This window comes from Physeter macrocephalus, chromosome 17, assembly GCF_002837175.3.
Source record: "Physeter macrocephalus isolate SW-GA chromosome 17, ASM283717v5, whole genome shotgun sequence".
Lineage (NCBI taxonomy): Eukaryota > Metazoa > Chordata > Mammalia > Artiodactyla > Physeteridae > Physeter > Physeter macrocephalus.
The window spans coordinates 6162167-6181708 of NC_041230.1; the positions used below are offsets into that span (position 1 = coordinate 6162167).

The following is a 19542-nucleotide window of genomic DNA, read 5'->3' on the forward strand; positions in this document are numbered from 1 at the left end:
GCAGAACAAGAAGACAGAAAATCAATAAGGATACAAAAACTGAACAACATATCAACCAACTGGATGTAATGGATGAACTGCCAATAGTCGATCTTTTTTTATCCACAAAGAAGTAATTTCCCATGATTTAAAGTAACACAAACCTATCTTTAAGCCTAATATTAGGCTGTTACTAATGTTTAACCCCAAAAGTCAATGACCTAAGTTTCCACCTGAAGAAAAGGAAAAAGAACAAATTAATTCAGAAGTAAGTAGAAGGGAGTAGTAATGATACAAGAAGAGATTCACAAAGTAGAAAAGAGACACTACAAAAATGAGCAAAGCCAAAATGTAGTAAGTTCTTTGAAAAGATTAATGCAGTTGATGAGCCCCTAGCTAAACTGACAGAGAGAGAGGGAGTAGGGACACCACATCACTCGTGAAAGAGGTGACATCACTACAGACCCTGCAGGGACTAAAAGAAAGCCGGAGTGTTATGAGCAACTCCCTGCCAGTAAATCAGACCTCTCAGAAGAAATAGGTAAATTCCTTGAAAAAACACAGTTTATCGAGTATTAGTTGATACTGCTAGCCTAATACACAACTGCTGTATGCCAGCACCTCGAGGGCCAAGCTCCAGGCACGGGCTGGGCAACAGTCCAGGAGGGCCTCGGGTGGGGCAAAGGGGGCTCAGAATCTCGAGGGACAGTGGGGAAGGACAGGACTCCCACTCCTCCCACAGCTCCAAGCTCTGATGTGGGAGACCTGGCCTCCGGTTGGAGACACAGTCTGGCACCACCACACGGTGGCCACTCAGGCTGGGGAGACAGAACTACACAATGCAGCCTCTGAACGGCCTCCCAGTTCAGTCAAGGTATGTCTGGAGCCTCAAGCTGCCCACCCACACCTGCTGGGGACTGGGCAGAGGTGACTGGGGAGTAGCTTAATGGAAGAAGGCAGAAGAAGGCAGTCTTGAAAAGTGGGGGCCCAGAAGCCAATCCTCGGCCCGCGTGCCCTCAGGATCCAACCCGGAGCCCATCCACCTTCAAGACCCAGGATCCCAGCCCACTGCCCTCGACTCTGGGACTCCAGCCCCCCTGCACCGGGGCTGCCATTGGCCAAAGACACATTTTTAAAGTCTGTCTTCACATTTATTGATTCCTGGCATGGTTGAGGAAGAGCCGTCCCTGCCCTCTCCCCCCAGGGGAACTCCAGCTTGCAGCTGCAGGAAGAGGAATCAGAGCCACACTGCAGAAAGGACTTCCCAAGGATACCATCAGCAGCCTGGGTCTGCAGCTGGGTCAGCTTCCTAGACAAATTTGACAGAAGAGAAATGCTAGGGGAAGGAGGCTCCCTGGTGAGTCAGGGCAGACCTCACTGAGACCCCCCAGGAAGGAAGCGGCTTGGTCAGCTGCCAGCTAAGACCCCCCGACACACCCCACACCCCCCCACACACCTGGTCCTCCCTCCAGGTGCTCCAGCTGGCCACGCCACTCTCTGCTTTAGGGCCTTTGCCTATGTGGTTCCCTGCCTGCAATTCCCCCCCACGCACCCCAGCAGACTAGGCCAGTGTTAGTGCTGGGAGGAGGTGCGGGAAAGGGCACTCCTGTAGGAGGGTACAATCCGGGCAAAGGCCGGGAGCCTCGACGCGCCCACGGAACCAAGCTCCACCTGCCACCTGGAGCTCCACCGGGTCGCTGAGCTGGGACAGCAGGGAGTGGGCCCAGTTGGAGCGGTAGGCGCAGCTGTAGTTGCCGGCGTGTTGGGGCCCCACGTAGGTCAGCACGAGGTCCGCGGAGGGGTGGGTGGTCCAGGCCACCGCTGAGGGCTCCTCTTCGCCGGACCGTAGCAGCAGGAAGGAGACGTCGGGCACGTGGCCCTCGCAGCGTAGGACAGCATCGCGGCCCGGAGTCACGGCCCCCGTCCACAGGGGCCGGAGCCGCGGCCTGGGCAGGGGTCCTGGGAGAGCAGCGGGTCGGTCAAGTGAAGCCCCTCGCCCCAGGCAGCAGCGGCCCAGCCCCGCTCCGCTGCCAGCCCCCTTCTCCAGCCCAGGTTGCTGGCCTCACACCGTGGTCACTGCGCTTTAACCGTAGAGTCTCCCCGTACACGCCCCCCCCCCAGACCCGGGCCTGCTCTGAGACTTCCTGGGGTCCCCAGCGAAGGGCACTCAGGGCTTCAAGGCAGGTGAGGAGAAGGAAGACAGGATCCAGGGGAACGGGTTCCCGCAGAGGGCACAGCGCAGTCAGTGGTCTGGCGGTGGACCCTGTGCCGGGGGCTCTGCCTGACCTCCGACCCCAGGAGATCCGGATGAGGAAATCAGAGGAACGCACACACCCCAGGGCCGGCGGGGGCTCGGGGAGAATTACAGCTCAACCCTCCGCCGTGGGCACCTGGGCGCAGGCAGCGGTGGGGTCATAATCTGACCACAGCCGACAGGCGTGTCGCACAGGGAACCTAAGGCGTGAGCCAGTGGTGCAAAGCCGTTAGCACTCTGAACCCTAAGTTCTGGGTCCTCTCTCCACGACCTCCACCAAAGCGCTACACGTAGCCCCGGTGCTCACGTCGGTGGGAAACAGGCCAAAAGGCTGGGTGTCCCAGGGCCCTGGCGGCCGACCTCGCGCTCCCCTAAGGAGCCGACTCTGCGGGCAGGGCCGAGGCCCAGAGCGCTTCCCTTCGGCGTCCTGGGACAGGCGGGCACCCTCGTTTTGCGCACGGGCAGAAGGAGGCTCCGGGCCGCTGTGCCCGCCGCTCACCGTCCACGCGCAGCTCCACGGGCGCGCTGGGCGCGGAGCCCGCGAAGGGCGGCGCCGTGTCCGTGTAGACGCAGCTGTAGTTGGCCGAGTCGACCGCCGAGACGTCGCGCAGCTCAAAGTGGGCCTCCGTCCCCGCGGGGCTCAAGAGACCGTGCACCCGGCGCCGGCCCGCGCCGTCGCGCACCAGGGAGAAGCGCACGCCGGCGCGGGGGGCCCGGCACCGCAGCTGCACCAGCGTCCCCGGCTCGGGACTCAGAGTCGCGGGCTCGGCCGACAGCTCCGGCGCCGGGAGCGTCCCTGCGGGGAGGACGCGGCCAGGCTGACGCCCAACGCCGCATCCTTCCGCCGGAAAGAGTGCGCCCCGCTCCCTCTGCGCCCTCCCGGGAGGCCGGCCTGCACCGCCCCGCGTAAAACCGCACCGTCCGCCCGACGTCCCGGCCCTCGTCCTCCCTGGACGCTCACGCACGCTCCTACACTGTTCCTAACTAATTTGTGTGCCCACAGATAGAGAGGGGTGTGGGGTCGTGTTTTGTTGGAGGAGCATCCGCGCCCGCCTCCCCCGCCGGCGTCCACTCCTGGGCTTTACGCCCCTGGTCCTTGGCGGGTCCTGCAGCCCCAAACTGGCCACCCTCAACAGAGAGGCCTCAGCGCCCACCCGGACCCCGGAGGCTGGGGGCCCCCGTGCGTGTAGCGCCTGCATGGCCAGACTTGCGCGTGGACCCAATTATTGTTCGCGGGGCCACGAGGCTGGGCTCATTTTTCTGTCCTCAGCTGGGGAAACTGAGGCCGGGCAGATGAGGCGGGATTGAGCCGTGCAGTCACCGGGACCCTTCCCTGGGTCTCTCCTCCCGCTGCCCCGAGGGCAGAGCGCCCCCGCCCTCCCTCCCCGCTGCCACATCCCCCAGGCTCACCGTCGCTCAGCACCAGCTCGGCGGGCGCGCTGTCCAAGGACCAGGGCGCTAGCTCCTCTGGCAGCCGGTAGCGGCACGTGTAGTCACCGCCGTCTCCCGGGGCCAGCGTGTTCAGCTGGAAGAAGACGCGGTCTGGGCTGGTACTGGCCATGGGTACCTGCAGCACCTCCTCGCCCCGCCGCAGCTGGAATTTCACCCCGCTCAGGGGCGCCACGCAGGTGAGAGTCGCGCGCGAGCCGGGGCGCAGGAGCCCGGCGAACCCGCTATCCAGAGTCAGCGTGGGTGGCGGCGGCGTGGCTGCAAGGCAGGGACAGTCACTGGGGCGGCCAGAGTCCCAGCCACCCCCGCTGTGGGAGCGTTCCTTGGAGCCCAGCCTCCAGACCTCTGCCCCGGGGAACAGCCGTCCTTGTGGCAAATGCCCACGCCGCTATCAAGGCGGGGCAACTGCGTGGCCGCTGTTTCCCAGACCCAGTCCTGGGCGGGGGTATTCAGGGCCGGGGGTCGGGGTAAAAGCTACTCTGTCTCCAGGAGCCTCCTCCCCCAGGAAGCCCTCTGGGATGGTCCACACACTCACCCAGCCCCTCTATGGTCACAGTGGCACTGGGCTCCGAGGGGGCGCCTGATGCGTGGGTCCGGTAGCTGCAGCTGTAGTTGCCAGCCCGGTGGACTGGGAAGGTGGCCTGCCTGTCCTTCGGGGCCTCAGCCACCTCCAGAAACTGGTCGTCGCCTTCCCGCCTCAGCAGGAAGGTCACACCGCGAAGCCCCCCGATGCACAGCAGCGTCGTGTTCAGGCCCGGTGTGATCCAGGGCACGGGCTTGGTTGAGAGCAAGGGTGGGGGCAGGGGCTCTGCGGCGGGGGCGGGGGGTGGGGTGCAGGGGTCATGGGTGGTTCTGCCTGAGTTGGAAGATACGGGGCCCCAGCCGGACCTGGACCTCCACACTCATGGAAATGTGAGGGAGCCAGGAGATGGAAGGCATTGGCAGGGGTGGAGGGGTGGAGGGGTGGCGGGACAGGCCGAGACAGGGACAGGGGACTACAAGAGGAAGACGCGTTCGGGGCCCAACCGTGGCCAGGCCTGCCTGAACCGCTCCCTGAGGATTCAGTCATTTATTCCTCACAGCCTTCTAGGGTTGGTACAAACATCACCCTCATTTTACCAATGCGGAAACTGAGGCTCCGAGATGTCACCTGACTTACCCAAGGCCACCAGCCACTCGGGGCGGGGGCCGGAAGAGAACAGGGAGAGTGAGGAGCGGAGGAGGGAGGCCTCTCCAGCAGCCTCTCTTCCCGCCCCGAGGCCCGTGAGCCCTGCACTCACCTGCTCCCGTCACCTCCACGAGGTTGCTCAGGCTGGCCCTCCCACTCTCCATCCTGTAGCGGCAGCGGTAGAGGCCCCGGGTGTCACCGGTCGCTGCTCCCAGCGGGAATCTGTACTCGGTGGCAGGTGAACCCAGGTGCACCAGTTCCTGGGCCACCCCACCCCTGAAGAGCTCGAACTCCAGGGTCCACAGGGGGCTCCGGCATGTCAGCGTCACGTTGGCCCAGGGTTCCAGCAGCGATTCGGCCTCTGCCCACAGGGTTGGCCTTGTGTCAAAGACTGCGTGGGGATGGGTGTCAGATCTGGGTGCCCAGGCGGGGGCTCACCCCGCAGCGCCCACCACGCCCAGGCCCGGCCCACTCACATGTGGCCTCCTCGGTCACTGGGTTCAGGGCGAGACCTGCGGAGACCCACCACCTGTGAGGCCCCATGGCTGTTCATTCCCGCCCCTCATCCGGCCCCGGGGACCCCAGGCCCGACGCCTCACCCCAGAGCAGCAGGAGGGCCACCCGTGCGGACATGGTCAGCCTCACTGCAGCCCCAGGAGTGTCTGCCGGGTGATAAGGCCCAGCCAGGGCGGCTGGGAGGGTGGGGCGGGGGGGAGGGCGCGGGGCACTGACCTCGCAGCTCATTCGTATTTCCAGGAAAGCGGGGCTCCATGGGGTCGGGACAAAGGGCAGATGTGGCCTCAGGAGTCTCAGCTATAGCAACAATCAATAACTATGCAGAATGAATAAACTAAATTAATAATAAAGAGTAAAGATAACAAAATAAATGATATAATAACAGCAAAGAATAACAAATGAAGAAAATTAATAATAAATAGTAAATGGAAAAATAATAAGAACACTTTTTAAATAAAAATAAAATTGTGAATTCTCGGCTGGTCCAGTGGTTAGGACTCCACTGCAGGGGGTAAGGGTTCGATCCCTGGTCAGGGAACTAAGATCCTACATGCCAGGCAGTGTGGCAAAAGAAAAAAAAAAAGAGAGAGAGAGAAAAGAAATACATTAAAATAAAATAAATACTAAACCAAGTAATGCAATAAATAATAACAAATACATTTAAATAATAGAGTGGAATCATAGTTAGCAAACAAAATTACCAATAAGTAATAAAATGATTAAAGTGATAATAATTAATGATGAGAGAAAGGATAAAACACTAAGTATTAAAAATAGATAATGTAATAAATGACAACAGATTAATAAAAGTAATAAAATAATGTTAGAAATAGATAGTATAATAAGAAATACATTAAAGTAATAAACGAATATTTAATTTGATGGTTTGTTTATAAGTAAAATAATTGATAATAAAATAATCATAAACAAAATAAAAATAAGTAATAAAATTATGAGACGCCTACTGTTGTGGTTCACAGCATTCTGCGCATGGACTTGGGCAGTAGGTGGTGTTACTATCAGTTCCGCGTTAGGCATGAAGGAAATGAGGCAGGTGGGGCCCTGTCCTCCTGGCACGTTCCCCTCTGCAAGGCCTCTCATCTCCTGCCCCCAACAGCTGAGCAGTACTGGGATCCCCACTCACCCTGGGGCAGGTGAAGGCAGCGGGCAGGGCCCAGGCCAACCCCAAGCCCCACGTGGGCCCACCTGACATGCAATGTTGGAGGTGTGCCGGCCAAGGTGGGATTCGCCTGTGTCTGGATTTTCTACACTTGGCATCATGCGGGCCTCCTGCAGGCGCATCCTGGCTCTTGCCTGGAGCTGTGGTTCCTTCTCCCTCGCTGGTTAATTCTGCAATGTGTGACCACCATGGATTTGGAGACACATTTGCACCCAGGCCATTCAGTTCAGACCTGTGCTTCCACCCTGGTCCTGCCCCTGTGCTCAGGTTGTGGACAGTTTTCCGAGCTGCCTTTGGTCATTCTTGTGACTGTCACTCACTGCGGAGAGGCCAGGCCTCGCCTGTCCCCAGTGGGCCTCCCCCTTTCCCTAAGACACAGCCCAGTGGGAGAGAGTGGGGGGTGTGAGGACTTGTGTTCTCTCACTCTGGACCTCTGAGGGGTCCGGTCATCCCATGCCTGGAGGTCTGGTCCTCACCCCGGGTGTCCAGGCCCCAGCTCTCCAGCTTGTCGAGGGCTTTTGAAAACCTCCCAGCTCTCATCTCCCACCTGACCTGCCTTCCTCCTCACCCATGCATCCCACAAGCATGTACTGAGCATCTGCTGTGTGCCAGGCACAGAGAAGACAGTGTGAAAATGTCCACCCAGGCCCTGCCCGTGTGGAGCCCAGGCTGGTCAGGGAGACAGAGGTGCTGGGGAGAACATACATCCCGAGGACATGGTGGAGACTGGGGCAGAGGGGCCGTGTGGCTCTGGAGGGTTAGGGAAGGCTTCTTGGGGAGGGTGAGCCCTGCGGGTCACTGGGGGAGGAGCATCAGGCAGAGGAACAGCGTAAAGGCTGTGAGGCAGGTTGAGCAGTGAGGAAACCAGGATGGTGGGAGTGGGGCAGCGGGGGAGGTACACAACACCTTGAACACACAGCAGTAGGTGCCTCGTAATTTTATTACTTATTTTTATTTTATTTATCATTTATTATTTTATTCTCATGATTATTTATAAACATCATCAGTATAAATATTCATTTACACTTTCTTGTTTTTATTTTCATTTTTGGCCGCGCCACTCAGCTTGCGGGATCTTAGTTCCCCAACCAGGGATCAAAACCGGACCCCTGCAGTGGAAGTGCGGAGTCCTAACCACTGGACACCCAGGAAATTCCCACTATAATGTATCTTTTATTTATTATACTATCTATTTCTAACATTTATTATGTTACTTTTATTATTAATTTGTTGTCATTTATTGCATTATCTATTTTTAATATTTAGTGTTTTATCCTCTCTCTCATCATTAAATAATTTATTTTCACTTTAATCATTTTATTACTTATTGGTAATTTTATTTGCTATGATTCCATACTATTATTTAAATGTATTTATTATTATTTATTACAGTACTTGGTTTAGTATTTATTTTGTTTTATTTTAAAAATTGTACTTATTTTTCCATTTACATCATTTTATTATTTATTAATTTTCTTCATTTGTTATTCTTTGCTGTTATTATATCATTTATTTTGTTATCTTTACTCTTTATTATTAATTTAGTTTATTCATTCTGCATAGTTATTGATTGTTGCTATAGCTGAGACTCCTGAGGCCACATCTGCCCTTTGTCCCGACCCCATGGAGCCCCGCTTTCCTGGAAATACGAATGAGCTGCGAGGTCAGTGCCCCGCGCCCTCCCCCCCGCCCCACCCTCCCAGCCGCCCTGGCTGGGCCTTATCACCCGGCAGACACTCCTGGGGCTGCAGTGAGGCTGACCATGTCCGCACGGGTGGCCCTCCTGCTGCTCTGGGGTGAGGCGTCGGGCCTGGGGTCCCCGGGGCCGGATGAGGGGCGGGAATGAACAGCCATGGGGCCTCACAGGTGGTGGGTCTCCGCAGGTCTCGCCCTGAACCCAGTGACCGAGGAGGCCACATGTGAGTGGGCCGGGCCTGGGCGTGGTGGGCGCTGCGGGGTGAGCCCCCGCCTGGGCACCCAGATCTGACACCCATCCCCACGCAGTCTTTGACACAAGGCCAACCCTGTGGGCAGAGGCCGAATCGCTGCTGGAACCCTGGGCCAACGTGACGCTGACATGCCGGAGCCCCCTGTGGACCCTGGAGTTCGAGCTCTTCAGGGGTGGGGTGGCCCAGGAACTGGTGCACCTGGGTTCACCTGCCACCGAGTACAGATTCCCGCTGGGAGCAGCGACCGGTGACACCCGGGGCCTCTACCGCTGCCGCTACAGGATGGAGAGTGGGAGGGCCAGCCTGAGCAACCTCGTGGAGGTGACGGGAGCAGGTGAGTGCAGGGCTCACGGGCCTCGGGGCGGGAAGAGAGGCTGCTGGAGAGGCCTCCCTCCTCCGCTCCTCACTCTCCCTGTTCTCTTCCGGCCCCCGCCCCGAGTGGCTGGTGGCCTTGGGTAAGTCAGGTGACATCTCGGAGCCTCAGTTTCCGCATTGGTAAAATGAGGGTGATGTTTGTACCAACCCTAGAAGGCTGTGAGGAATAAATGACTGAATCCTCAGGGAGCGGTTCAGGCAGGCCTGGCCACGGTTGGGCCCCGAACGCGTCTTCCTCTTGTAGTCCCCTGTCCCTGTCTCGGCCTGTCCCGCCACCCCTCCACCCCTCCACCCCTGCCAATGCCTTCCATCTCCTGGCTCCCTCACATTTCCATGAGTGTGGAGGTCCAGGTCCGGCTGGGGCCCCGTATCTTCCAACTCAGGCAGAACCACCCATGACCCCTGCACCCCACCCCCCGCCCCCGCCGCAGAGCCCCTGCCCCCACCCTTGCTCTCAACCAAGCCCGTGCCCTGGATCACACCGGGCCTGAACACGACGCTGCTGTGCATCGGGGGGCTTCGCGGTGTGACCTTCCTGCTGAGGCGGGAAGGCGACGACCAGTTTCTGGAGGTGGCTGAGGCCCCGAAGGACAGGCAGGCCACCTTCCCAGTCCACCGGGCTGGCAACTACAGCTGCAGCTACCGGACCCACGCATCAGGCGCCCCCTCGGAGCCCAGTGCCACTGTGACCATAGAGGGGCTGGGTGAGTGTGTGGACCATCCCAGAGGGCTTCCTGGGGGAGGAGGCTCCTGGAGACAGAGTAGCTTTTACCCCGACCCCCGGCCCTGAATACCCCCGCCCAGGACTGGGTCTGGGAAACAGCGGCCACGCAGTTGCCCCGCCTTGATAGCGGCGTGGGCATTTGCCACAAGGACGGCTGTTCCCCGGGGCAGAGGTCTGGAGGCTGGGCTCCAAGGAACGCTCCCACAGCGGGGGTGGCTGGGACTCTGGCCGCCCCAGTGACTGTCCCTGCCTTGCAGCCACGCCGCCGCCACCCACGCTGACTCTGGATAGCGGGTTCGCCGGGCTCCTGCGCCCCGGCTCGCGCGCGACTCTCACCTGCGTGGCGCCCCTGAGCGGGGTGAAATTCCAGCTGCGGCGGGGCGAGGAGGTGCTGCAGGTACCCATGGCCAGTACCAGCCCAGACCGCGTCTTCTTCCAGCTGAACACGCTGGCCCCGGGAGACGGCGGTGACTACACGTGCCGCTACCGGCTGCCAGAGGAGCTAGCGCCCTGGTCCTTGGACAGCGCGCCCGCCGAGCTGGTGCTGAGCGACGGTGAGCCTGGGGGATGTGGCAGCGGGGAGGGAGGGCGGGGGCGCTCTGCCCTCGGGGCAGCGGGAGGAGAGACCCAGGGAAGGGTCCCGGTGACTGCACGGCTCAATCCCGCCTCATCTGCCCGGCCTCAGTTTCCCCAGCTGAGGACAGAAAAATGAGCCCAGCCTCGTGGCCCCGCGAACAATAATTGGGTCCACGCGCAAGTCTGGCCATGCAGGCGCTACACGCACGGGGGCCCCCAGCCTCCGGGGTCCGGGTGGGCGCTGAGGCCTCTCTGTTGAGGGTGGCCAGTTTGGGGCTGCAGGACCCGCCAAGGACCAGGGGCGTAAAGCCCAGGAGTGGACGCCGGCGGGGGAGGCGGGCGCGGATGCTCCTCCAACAAAACACGACCCCACACCCCTCTCTATCTGTGGGCACACAAATTAGTTAGGAACAGTGTAGGAGCGTGCGTGAGCGTCCAGGGAGGACGAGGGCCGGGACGTCGGGCGGACGGTGCGGTTTTACGCGGGGCGGTGCAGGCCGGCCTCCCGGGAGGGCGCAGAGGGAGCGGGGCGCACTCTTTCCGGCGGAAGGATGCGGCGTTGGGCGTCAGCCTGGCCGCGTCCTCCCCGCAGGGACGCTCCCGGCGCCGGAGCTGTCGGCCGAGCCCGCGACTCTGAGTCCCGAGCCGGGGACGCTGGTGCAGCTGCGGTGCCGGGCCCCCCGCGCCGGCGTGCGCTTCTCCCTGGTGCGCGACGGCGCGGGCCGGCGCCGGGTGCACGGTCTCTTGAGCCCCGCGGGGACGGAGGCCCACTTTGAGCTGCGCGACGTCTCGGCGGTCGACTCGGCCAACTACAGCTGCGTCTACACGGACACGGCGCCGCCCTTCGCGGGCTCCGCGCCCAGCGCGCCCGTGGAGCTGCGCGTGGACGGTGAGCGGCGGGCACAGCGGCCCGGAGCCTCCTTCTGCCCGTGCGCAAAACGAGGGTGCCCGCCTGTCCCAGGACGCCGAAGGGAAGCGCTCTGGGCCTCGGCCCTGCCCGCAGAGTCGGCTCCTTAGGGGAGCGCGAGGTCGGCCGCCAGGGCCCTGGGACACCCAGCCTTTTGGCCTGTTTCCCACCGACGTGAGCACCGGGGCTACGTGTAGCGCTTTGGTGGAGGTCGTGGAGAGAGGACCCAGAACTTAGGGTTCAGAGTGCTAACGGCTTTGCACCACTGGCTCACGCCTTAGGTTCCCTGTGCGACACGCCTGTCGGCTGTGGTCAGATTATGACCCCACCGCTGCCTGCGCCCAGGTGCCCACGGCGGAGGGTTGAGCTGTAATTCTCCCCGAGCCCCCGCCGGCCCTGGGGTGTGTGCGTTCCTCTGATTTCCTCATCCGGATCTCCTGGGGTCGGAGGTCAGGCAGAGCCCCCGGCACAGGGTCCACCGCCAGACCACTGACTGCGCTGTGCCCTCTGCGGGAACCCGTTCCCCTGGATCCTGTCTTCCTTCTCCTCACCTGCCTTGAAGCCCTGAGTGCCCTTCGCTGGGGACCCCAGGAAGTCTCAGAGCAGGCCCGGGTCTGGGGGGGGGGCGTGTACGGGGAGACTCTACGGTTAAAGCGCAGTGACCACGGTGTGAGGCCAGCAACCTGGGCTGGAGAAGGGGGCTGGCAGCGGAGCGGGGCTGGGCCGCTGCTGCCTGGGGCGAGGGGCTTCACTTGACCGACCCGCTGCTCTCCCAGGACCCCTGCCCAGGCCGCGGCTCCGGCCCCTGTGGACGGGGGCCGTGACTCCGGGCCGCGATGCTGTCCTACGCTGCGAGGGCCACGTGCCCGACGTCTCCTTCCTGCTGCTACGGTCCGGCGAAGAGGAGCCCTCAGCGGTGGCCTGGACCACCCACCCCTCCGCGGACCTCGTGCTGACCTACGTGGGGCCCCAACACGCCGGCAACTACAGCTGCGCCTACCGCTCCAACTGGGCCCACTCCCTGCTGTCCCAGCTCAGCGACCCGGTGGAGCTCCAGGTGGCAGGTGGAGCTTGGTTCCGTGGGCGCGTCGAGGCTCCCGGCCTTTGCCCGGATTGTACCCTCCTACAGGAGTGCCCTTTCCCGCACCTCCTCCCAGCACTAACACTGGCCTAGTCTGCTGGGGTGCGTGGGGGGGAATTGCAGGCAGGGAACCACATAGGCAAAGGCCCTAAAGCAGAGAGTGGCGTGGCCAGCTGGAGCACCTGGAGGGAGGACCAGGTGTGTGGGGGGGTGTGGGGTGTGTCGGGGGGTCTTAGCTGGCAGCTGACCAAGCCGCTTCCTTCCTGGGGGGTCTCAGTGAGGTCTGCCCTGACTCACCAGGGAGCCTCCTTCCCCTAGCATTTCTCTTCTGTCAAATTTGTCTAGGAAGCTGACCCAGCTGCAGACCCAGGCTGCTGATGGTATCCTTGGGAAGTCCTTTCTGCAGTGTGGCTCTGATTCCTCTTCCTGCAGCTGCAAGCTGGAGTTCCCCTGGGGGGAGAGGGCAGGGACGGCTCTTCCTCAACCATGCCAGGAATCAATAAATGTGAAGACAGACTTTAAAAATGTGTCTTTGGCCAATGGCAGCCCCGGTGCAGGGGGGCTGGAGTCCCAGAGTCGAGGGCAGTGGGCTGGGATCCTGGGTCTTGAAGGTGGATGGGCTCCGGGTTGGATCCTGAGGGCACGCGGGCCGAGGATTGGCTTCTGGGCCCCCACTTTTCAAGACTGCCTTCTTCTGCCTTCTTCCATTAAGCTACTCCCCAGTCACCTCTGCCCAGTCCCCAGCAGGTGTGGGTGGGCAGCTTGAGGCTCCAGACATACCTTGACTGAACTGGGAGGCCGTTCAGAGGCTGCATTGTGTAGTTCTGTCTCCCCAGCCTGAGTGGCCACCGTGTGGTGGTGCCAGACTGTGTCTCCAACCGGAGGCCAGGTCTCCCACATCAGAGCTTGGAGCTGTGGGAGGAGTGGGAGTCCTGTCCTTCCCCACTGTCCCTCGAGATTCTGAGCCCCCTTTGCCCCACCCGAGGCCCTCCTGGACTGTTGCCCAGCCCGTGCCTGGAGCTTGGCCCTCGAGGTGCTGGCATACAGCAGTTGTGTATTAGGCTAGCAGTATCAACTAATACTCGATAAACTGTGTTTTTTCAAGGAATTTACCTATTTCTTCTGAGAGGTCTGATTTACTGGCAGGGAGTTGCTCATAACACTCCGGCTTTCTTTTAGTCCCTGCAGGGTCTGTAGTGATGTCACCTCTTTCACGAGTGATGTGGTGTCCCTACTCCCTCTCTCTCTGTCAGTTTAGCTAGGGGCTCATCAACTGCATTAATCTTTTCAAAGAACTTACTACATTTTGGCTTTGCTCATTTTTGTAGTGTCTCTTTTCTACTTTGTGAATCTCTTCTTGTATCATTACTACTCCCTTCTACTTACTTCTGAATTAATTTGTTCTTTTTCCTTTTCTTCAGGTGGAAACTTAGGTCATTGACTTTTGGGGTTAAACATTAGTAACAGTGTTACTTTTGTTGTGTTTTTTTTTTGGTTTGTTTTGTTTTGTTGCGGTACGCGGGCCTCTCACCGCCGTGGCCCCTCCCGTTGCGGAGCACAGGCTCCGGACGCGCAGGCCCAGAGGCCACGGCTCACGGGCCCAGCAGCTCCGCGGCACGCGGGGTCCTCCCAGACCGGGGCACAGACCCGTATCCCCTGCATCGGCAGGCGGACTCTCAACCACTGCGCCACCAGGGACGCGGGATCCTCCCAGACCGGGGCACAGACCCGTATCCCCTGCATCGGCAGGCGGACTCTCAACCACTGCGCCACCAGGGAAGCCCTGTTACTTTTTAAGTATAAAGTTATTTTACTTATTTTTAAATTTTTGGCTGTGTTGGGTCTTCATTGCTACATGTGGGCTTTCTCTAGTTGCGGCGAGTGGGGGCTACTCTCTGTTGCGGTGCACGGGCTTCTCATTGCAGTGGCTTCACTTGTTGCGGAGCACAGGCTCTAGGCGCATGGGCTTCAGTATTTGTGGCACCTGGGCTCGGTAGTGGGGCTCACGGGCTCTAGAGTGCAGGTTCAGTAGTTGTGGCTCAAGGGCTTAGTTGCTCCACGGCATGTGGGATCCTCCCAGACCAGGGCTCAAACCCGTGTCCCCTGCATTGGCAGGCGGATTCCTAACCACTGCGGCACCAGGGAAGCCCTGTGTTACTTTATTTTTTTTTTTTTTCCTGTGTTACTTTAAATCACGGGAAATTACTTCTTTGTGGATTAAAAAAAATCGACTATTGGCAAGTTCATCCATTACATCCAGTCGGTTGATGATGTTGTTCCATTCTTTTGTAACCTTACTGATTTTCTGTCTTCTTGTTCTGCTGATTCTAGAGAGAGGGGTGTTGACGTCTCCACGTATAATTGTGAATTTGTCTATTATTTTCTCTCAGCTCTATCAGTTTTTGTTTCCTGTATTTTAAGGCTTTGTTGTTAGAGGCATACATATTTGGAATTATGTCTTCTTGGTGAATTGGCCCTTTATCACTGTGTAATTTCTCTCTTTATTCCCGGTAATTTTACTTGTTCTGAAGTCTACTTGGTTCGATATTAATATAGTCACTGCAGCATTCTTTGATGGAGTTTTCATTTTATATACCTTTCCCCACTCTTTTACTTTAACCTTACCTATATTATATTTAAGGTAGGTTTCTTATTTTCTTTTTAAAATATTCATTCTGGCAGATTCTTTTAATTGGTATATTTAGACCATTTACATGAAACAGTGGATATGCTTGGGTTTTGGTCCACCTTTTTCTTTTCTGTTTGTTCTTTCTTTTATCCATCTGTTTCCCCTCTCCTACCTTCTTTTGGGTTATTTCTTTCTCGGGTTCCATTTTAATTCATCTACTGAGCTTTTGATCATCTCTTTTTATAGTCTTTTTTAGGGGTTTCTTCAGGGATTACAGTATTCATAACTCTTCACAGTGTACTTAGAGTTAATATTTTACCACTTAAAGTAGATGGAGAAACTTTAGCACTATATAGGTCTCTTTACCCTCTGCTCTTAAATTTTTTTTAATTTGGTACACTAATGGTTTTCTTTGAGATATTTATATACAGTAAAATGTTCAAATCTCAAGTATATCACTGAATGAATTTTGATACCCTCCTCTCTTTATGCTGTAGTTGTCATTTATACCACATTAAAACCCTGTGGCGTAAATGACATTTCATGTCAAGGAAACCCTACCAGACAATGTTATAAATTTTTCTTTCAACAATCATACATATATTAAGGATCGAACATATGCAATCTGTTACTCTTCCTTCATTCCCAAGGTTCAAATTTTCCTTCTGCTATCATTTCCCTTCTGACAAATGCTAAACTCCCTATTTAGCATTTCTTTCAGAACAGGCGTGCTTGCAACAAATTGTCTTAGTTTTGCTTCATTTGAGGATGTCTTTATTTTGTTTTCATTCTTTTTTTTGAAATATTTTTTTTATTTACTTATTTGGTTGCACTGGGTCTTAGTTGCAGCACGCAGGCTCCTTAGTTGCAGCTCGCTGGCTCCTTAGTTGCAGCATGTGGGCTCCTTAGTGGTGGCATATGAACTCTCAGTTGTAGCATGCATGTGGGATCTAGCTCCCTGACCGGGGATCAAAACCGGTCCCCTGCATTGGGAGCGCAGAGTCTTAACCACTGTGCCACCAGGGAAGTCCCTATTTTGCTTTCTTTCTTGAAGTGTATTTTCATTGTATATTGAATTTGGACTGACAGTTCTTTTCTTCAGCACTTTAAAAATGTTGTTTCCCTGCCTTCTGGCCTTCATGATATCTGATAAGAAATCTATGGTCTTTTGTATCAATCTTTATGTGAGGCATAGTTTTTCTCAGGCTGCTTTCAAAAAATTTAAATTTTAGTTTTCAGCTTTGCTTATGATGTGTCTGGGCATGGATTTCTTTAAGATTATGCTGTTTTGGGTTCACTGAGCCTCCTCATGCCCCCTACATCCACAAGGGTTCTCCCCAGCAAGAAGTTAGAGAGAGAGGGGTTTTGACTGGGCTCACAGCCCTCCTTGCCCATATGGACTGTCTGGTGCTTGATGAAGTTGGACCACCAGCAGAAGCTTTTCCACATGCTTCTCACTCAGTGTAGTAACCGGCCTTCAAGACAGCTGCTAGTGATCCTCGTCTCCTAGCTTCCACACCCTTGTTTGCATATTCTTCTCTGCATTGAATCAGGGTTGGTCTGTGGCACGAATATTACATGGCATGATTGACAGTGAGTGACCTGGACTCAACTCACTCGCTCTGGGGAAAGTCAACTGCTGTGTCATGAGGACACTCAAGCAGACTTGCACAGAGGTCCACATAGAGAGGGACCACCTGCCAACCACACTAGCAGCCAGCCATGTTTGACACAGTGGCTGCTCCGTTGTCAGGGGCCCTGGTGAGTGAGTGGGGCTGAGTGTGGCCCTTGCCAACCCACAATGTATGGTGGGAGTGGGGGGTTAGTTTTAGTGTTTTCAGTCGGTAGGGCATTAGCAGTGTGCCCTTAGTACACCCTAAAGCCAACGGCCGCCCCGTGATACGCATGCCAGGGTGCTCCAGGTTTTAGGGGTGAAGGTGTAGCCACACCTTCAAGGCTCCCTCCTTGTTTGCGCCCACGCCGCAGGGGCTTCTGGGAGACGTAGTCCAGCCTGGCGTCCCGACAGGAGGAGACGAGCGCTCGGGGTGGGAAGGACCGCCTGGCTTTGATGTAACGTGACATCCCCACTTGCCAATCACAGACCAGCCCAAGGTTGCCAGGGAGTCCCGCCCCCACCCCCCAACAGAGCCCTCTCCACGGCGACCAATGAACCGCCGGGCGGTGGGCAGGCAGAGTCCCAGCCCCTGAAGCCCCCGGCCAGCGGCCTCGGGTAGGTGCACGAGGTGTGCAGGGTCCCACTCCCGAGGCCAGGGAGGTCAGAGGCGGAGGCCTCGCCAGATCTAAGGGGGGGGGGGGCAGCTACACCAGAGGGTGTGCAGACACCCCCGAGGCAACCGAGGGCTACTGAAGCCCCCTAGGAAGCTTCAGGTGGGGGACACCTGTGGACGCCGTGTGCGCGAGGCGAGGTTTAACGCGCCGCCCGCGGGCCGCTGCTGGTGCTCGTGGAGGTTGGATCGCTGGCTGAAGGCGCGGCCGCAGCGGCCGCACGCGTAGGGCCGCTCGCCGGTGTGAGCGCGCTGGGCGCGCGAGGCTGCAGTTGCGCACGAAGGCCTGGCCGCAGTCGGCGCAGAGGCAGGGCTTCTCCCCCGAGTGCAGGCGCTCCTGCTGGTGCAGCTCGGAGCAGCCCCGGAAGGTCTTGCCGCACTCGGGACAGCCGTAGGGCCGCTCGCTGGTGTGTGCGCGCTGGTGCTGGACCCGGCCGGAGCGGCCCTTGAAGGCCTTGTCGCACAGCCGGCACGCGTAGGGCCTGGCGCTGCTGTGCGTGCGCCAGTGCCGGCTCAGTTTCGAGCGCTGGTTGAAGGCTTTGCTGCACTCCGAGCAGGCGTAGGGCTTCTCGCCTGTGTGCACACACCGCCGGTGCTCCGCCAGCTGCGAGAGCAGGCCGAATGCCTTGGTACTCTCGGCGCACTCATGGGGCTTCTCCCCGCGCGGCGAGCACCTCGGCCGGAAGCAGGGCCAGGGCCGCGGCGCGGTTGCGGTGCTCGGTCGAGTGCGTCTTCTGGTGGCCCCTGGAGGCCGGAGCAGTGCACGCACGAAGGCCTGGCCGCAGTCGGCGCACGTAGGGCCGCCCAACCGTGTGGATGCCCTCGGGCTGCAGCAGTCTTGCGGTGCACGTGAAGGCCTTGCCGCACTCGACGCAGGCGTACAGCTGCCGGACCTGGCGGCCGGGCTCATGGGGGAAAGGACCCGAGGCCTGGTGGCACCTAGGACACATCCGGGGGCCCTCGTCTATCCGCTGCTGCTCGTTGGGGCCCAAGCGCTTTCCACACCGGGCGCACGGAAAGGGCTCCTCTGCCACCTGCATCAGCTCCTACAGGGCCAGCGGGGACATCCGGGTACAGGCCTCGCTGTGCCGGCCCGCGCCAGGAAGCTCCACGAAGGGACTCTGCTGGAGAGAGGCCGGCGGCAGGGTCCTGGGACAGGGATGTGCGCGCGGGGGGCAGTCCGAGTGGACCTCGCACACCGCAGCGCGGGGGCAGCTCCAGTGCAGCACCTGGGCCCCACGGTGGTCACACGCGGGGGTCTTCTCCCCAGGGGGTGTCCTGGGATGCTGCACCAGGAAGGAGTTCTGGCTGGAGGCCCTGGCACCCGCTGGGCACGGACAGAGGCCCTGCCCGGCATGCGGCCCCTGGGGATGACTAGGTCAGGGTCCGGAGAGGAGGTGGGGCCACATGGCTCTTGCACCAGGCATCCAGCTCCTGCACTCTGACAGTCCCTGCAGTGGGGCTCACACCCAGGGGAGTTGTCCTGCCAACCACGGTCCCTCCACGCAGGTCCCCTCCACGCAGGGGTGTCCTTCGGCTGGGTCCTCCTTCAGGGGCCTCAGCTCTGTCTTGTGCCTCTCTGCCTGGCCCCTGTGGGCTCCCTAGGGATCTACCGTGGGGTTGCCTTCCTGCCAAGGGCTCTGGGCCCAAGGCTGCATCCCGAAGCCAGCCCACTACATGGTGTCCAGGCTGTGGGATCCGGAAGAGCAGAAGAGGATGAAGGTTTGCAGTTCCCTAAGAATGCTGACCCCAGGATGGATGCTTACTGAGTGGCCCCCACTCTCGGCAGTCCAGGGAAAGGGGCAGGAGGAATGACACCCGGCCATGAGAACACTGGAGCCTCCTGTCCCTACTCTAAGCACCCATGACACTCCAGAGACCTGCTTCCCTTCTGGCTCCCTGCCTCGGCCTGGCCCAGCCCCGTCCACCTGCCATTAGCCAGCTCTTCTGTAAGGTGTGAGATGCAACTCACCTGGCAGCAGGGCTGGAGGCCCAGTGTGCCCCTCCCCACTTCTACCAGGCAAGCTTGGTTCTCAGGACTGCCAGCCTCATCTACAAAATGGGTATGATAACTGTAAATGTAAACAGCTGAGCACGGGGGCCCTGCTCATTCCGGTGACAGCCAACACCAGAAAGGGACTGATGTCTGCAATTACTATTTCCGAATTCATCTGTGGCCATTGTTGGTTTCCTACTGCTGCTGTAACAAATTACCACAAGTTTAGTGGCTTAAAGCAATGCAAATTTATTATCTCAGTTCTGGAGGTCAGAAGTCCTCAATCAAGGTTTCGGCAGCATTGCTTCCTTCTGGAGGCTCTAAGGCTCGGTTTGCTTGCCTTATCCAGCTTCTACACACCACCTCCTTCCCTGTCTTGTGGCCCTGTCTTCCATCTTCAAAGCCAGCAGTGAAACATCACTCTGTGTATGTCATCATATCTCCCGCATATGGAATCTGACCCTCCTGCCTTTT

At 58.4% G+C, this 19542-nt stretch overlaps 3 protein-coding genes across 3 annotated transcripts; 1 reads left to right on the forward strand and 2 right to left on the reverse strand.

The window, feature by feature from the left end:
- Positions 1-551: 551 nt before the first annotated feature.
- On the reverse strand, positions 552-16892 carry LOC112062469 (alpha-1B-glycoprotein-like). Its single transcript, XM_055078842.1, has 10 exons — positions 16663-16892; positions 9463-9490; positions 5583-5663; positions 5327-5362; positions 4963-5241; positions 4218-4490; positions 3644-3940; positions 2733-3029; positions 1651-1938; positions 552-1288 (listed from the first exon to the last, which is right to left on the reverse strand). Exons 1-10 carry the CDS (start codon positions 16867-16869, stop codon positions 1281-1283), a joined length of 1794 nt encoding a protein of 597 aa, XP_054934817.1. The 5' UTR covers positions 16870-16892; the 3' UTR covers positions 552-1280.
- A1BG (alpha-1-B glycoprotein) lies at positions 8309-13240 on the forward strand. The gene is made up of 8 exons (XM_024116972.3): positions 8309-8342; positions 8430-8465; positions 8551-8829; positions 9302-9574; positions 9852-10148; positions 10763-11059; positions 11854-12141; positions 12504-13240. The coding sequence occupies exons 1-8, from the start codon at positions 8309-8311 to the stop codon at positions 12509-12511; spliced, it is 1512 nt and encodes a 503-aa protein (XP_023972740.2). The 3' UTR covers positions 12512-13240.
- A 279-nt stretch (positions 16893-17171) lies between the features above and the next one.
- ZNF837 (zinc finger protein 837) lies at positions 17172-18112 on the reverse strand. The gene is given in 3 exon segments (XM_028478305.1): positions 17172-17328; positions 17330-17866; positions 17868-18112. Coding segments are annotated over 3 exon segments (939 nt in total).
- Between the last annotated feature and the right edge of the window lie 1430 nt (positions 18113-19542).

Bases quoted from the DNA above. Each gene is read 5' to 3' on its own strand.
- A1BG (XM_024116972.3), top strand. From the start codon at position 8,309: ATGTCCGCACGGGTGGCCCTCCTGCTGCTCTGGG. The intron at 9,575-9,851 runs GTGAGTGTGTGG...CCTGCCTTGCAG, and splicing joins TGTGACCATAGAGGGGCTGG to CCACGCCGCCGCCACCCACG. The intron at 10,149-10,762 runs GTGAGCCTGGGG...TCCTCCCCGCAG, and splicing joins CGAGCTGGTGCTGAGCGACG to GGACGCTCCCGGCGCCGGAG.
- LOC112062469 (XM_055078842.1), bottom strand. From the start codon at position 16,869: ATGTCACGTTACATCAAAGCCAGGCGGTCCTTCCCACCCCGAGCGCTC. The intron at 5,363-5,582 runs GTCAGTGCCCCG...GGGTCTCCGCAG, and splicing joins AAATACGAATGAGCTGCGAG to GTCTCGCCCTGAACCCAGTG. The intron at 3,941-4,217 runs GTGAGTGTGTGG...CCTGCCTTGCAG, and splicing joins TGTGACCATAGAGGGGCTGG to CCACGCCGCCGCCACCCACG.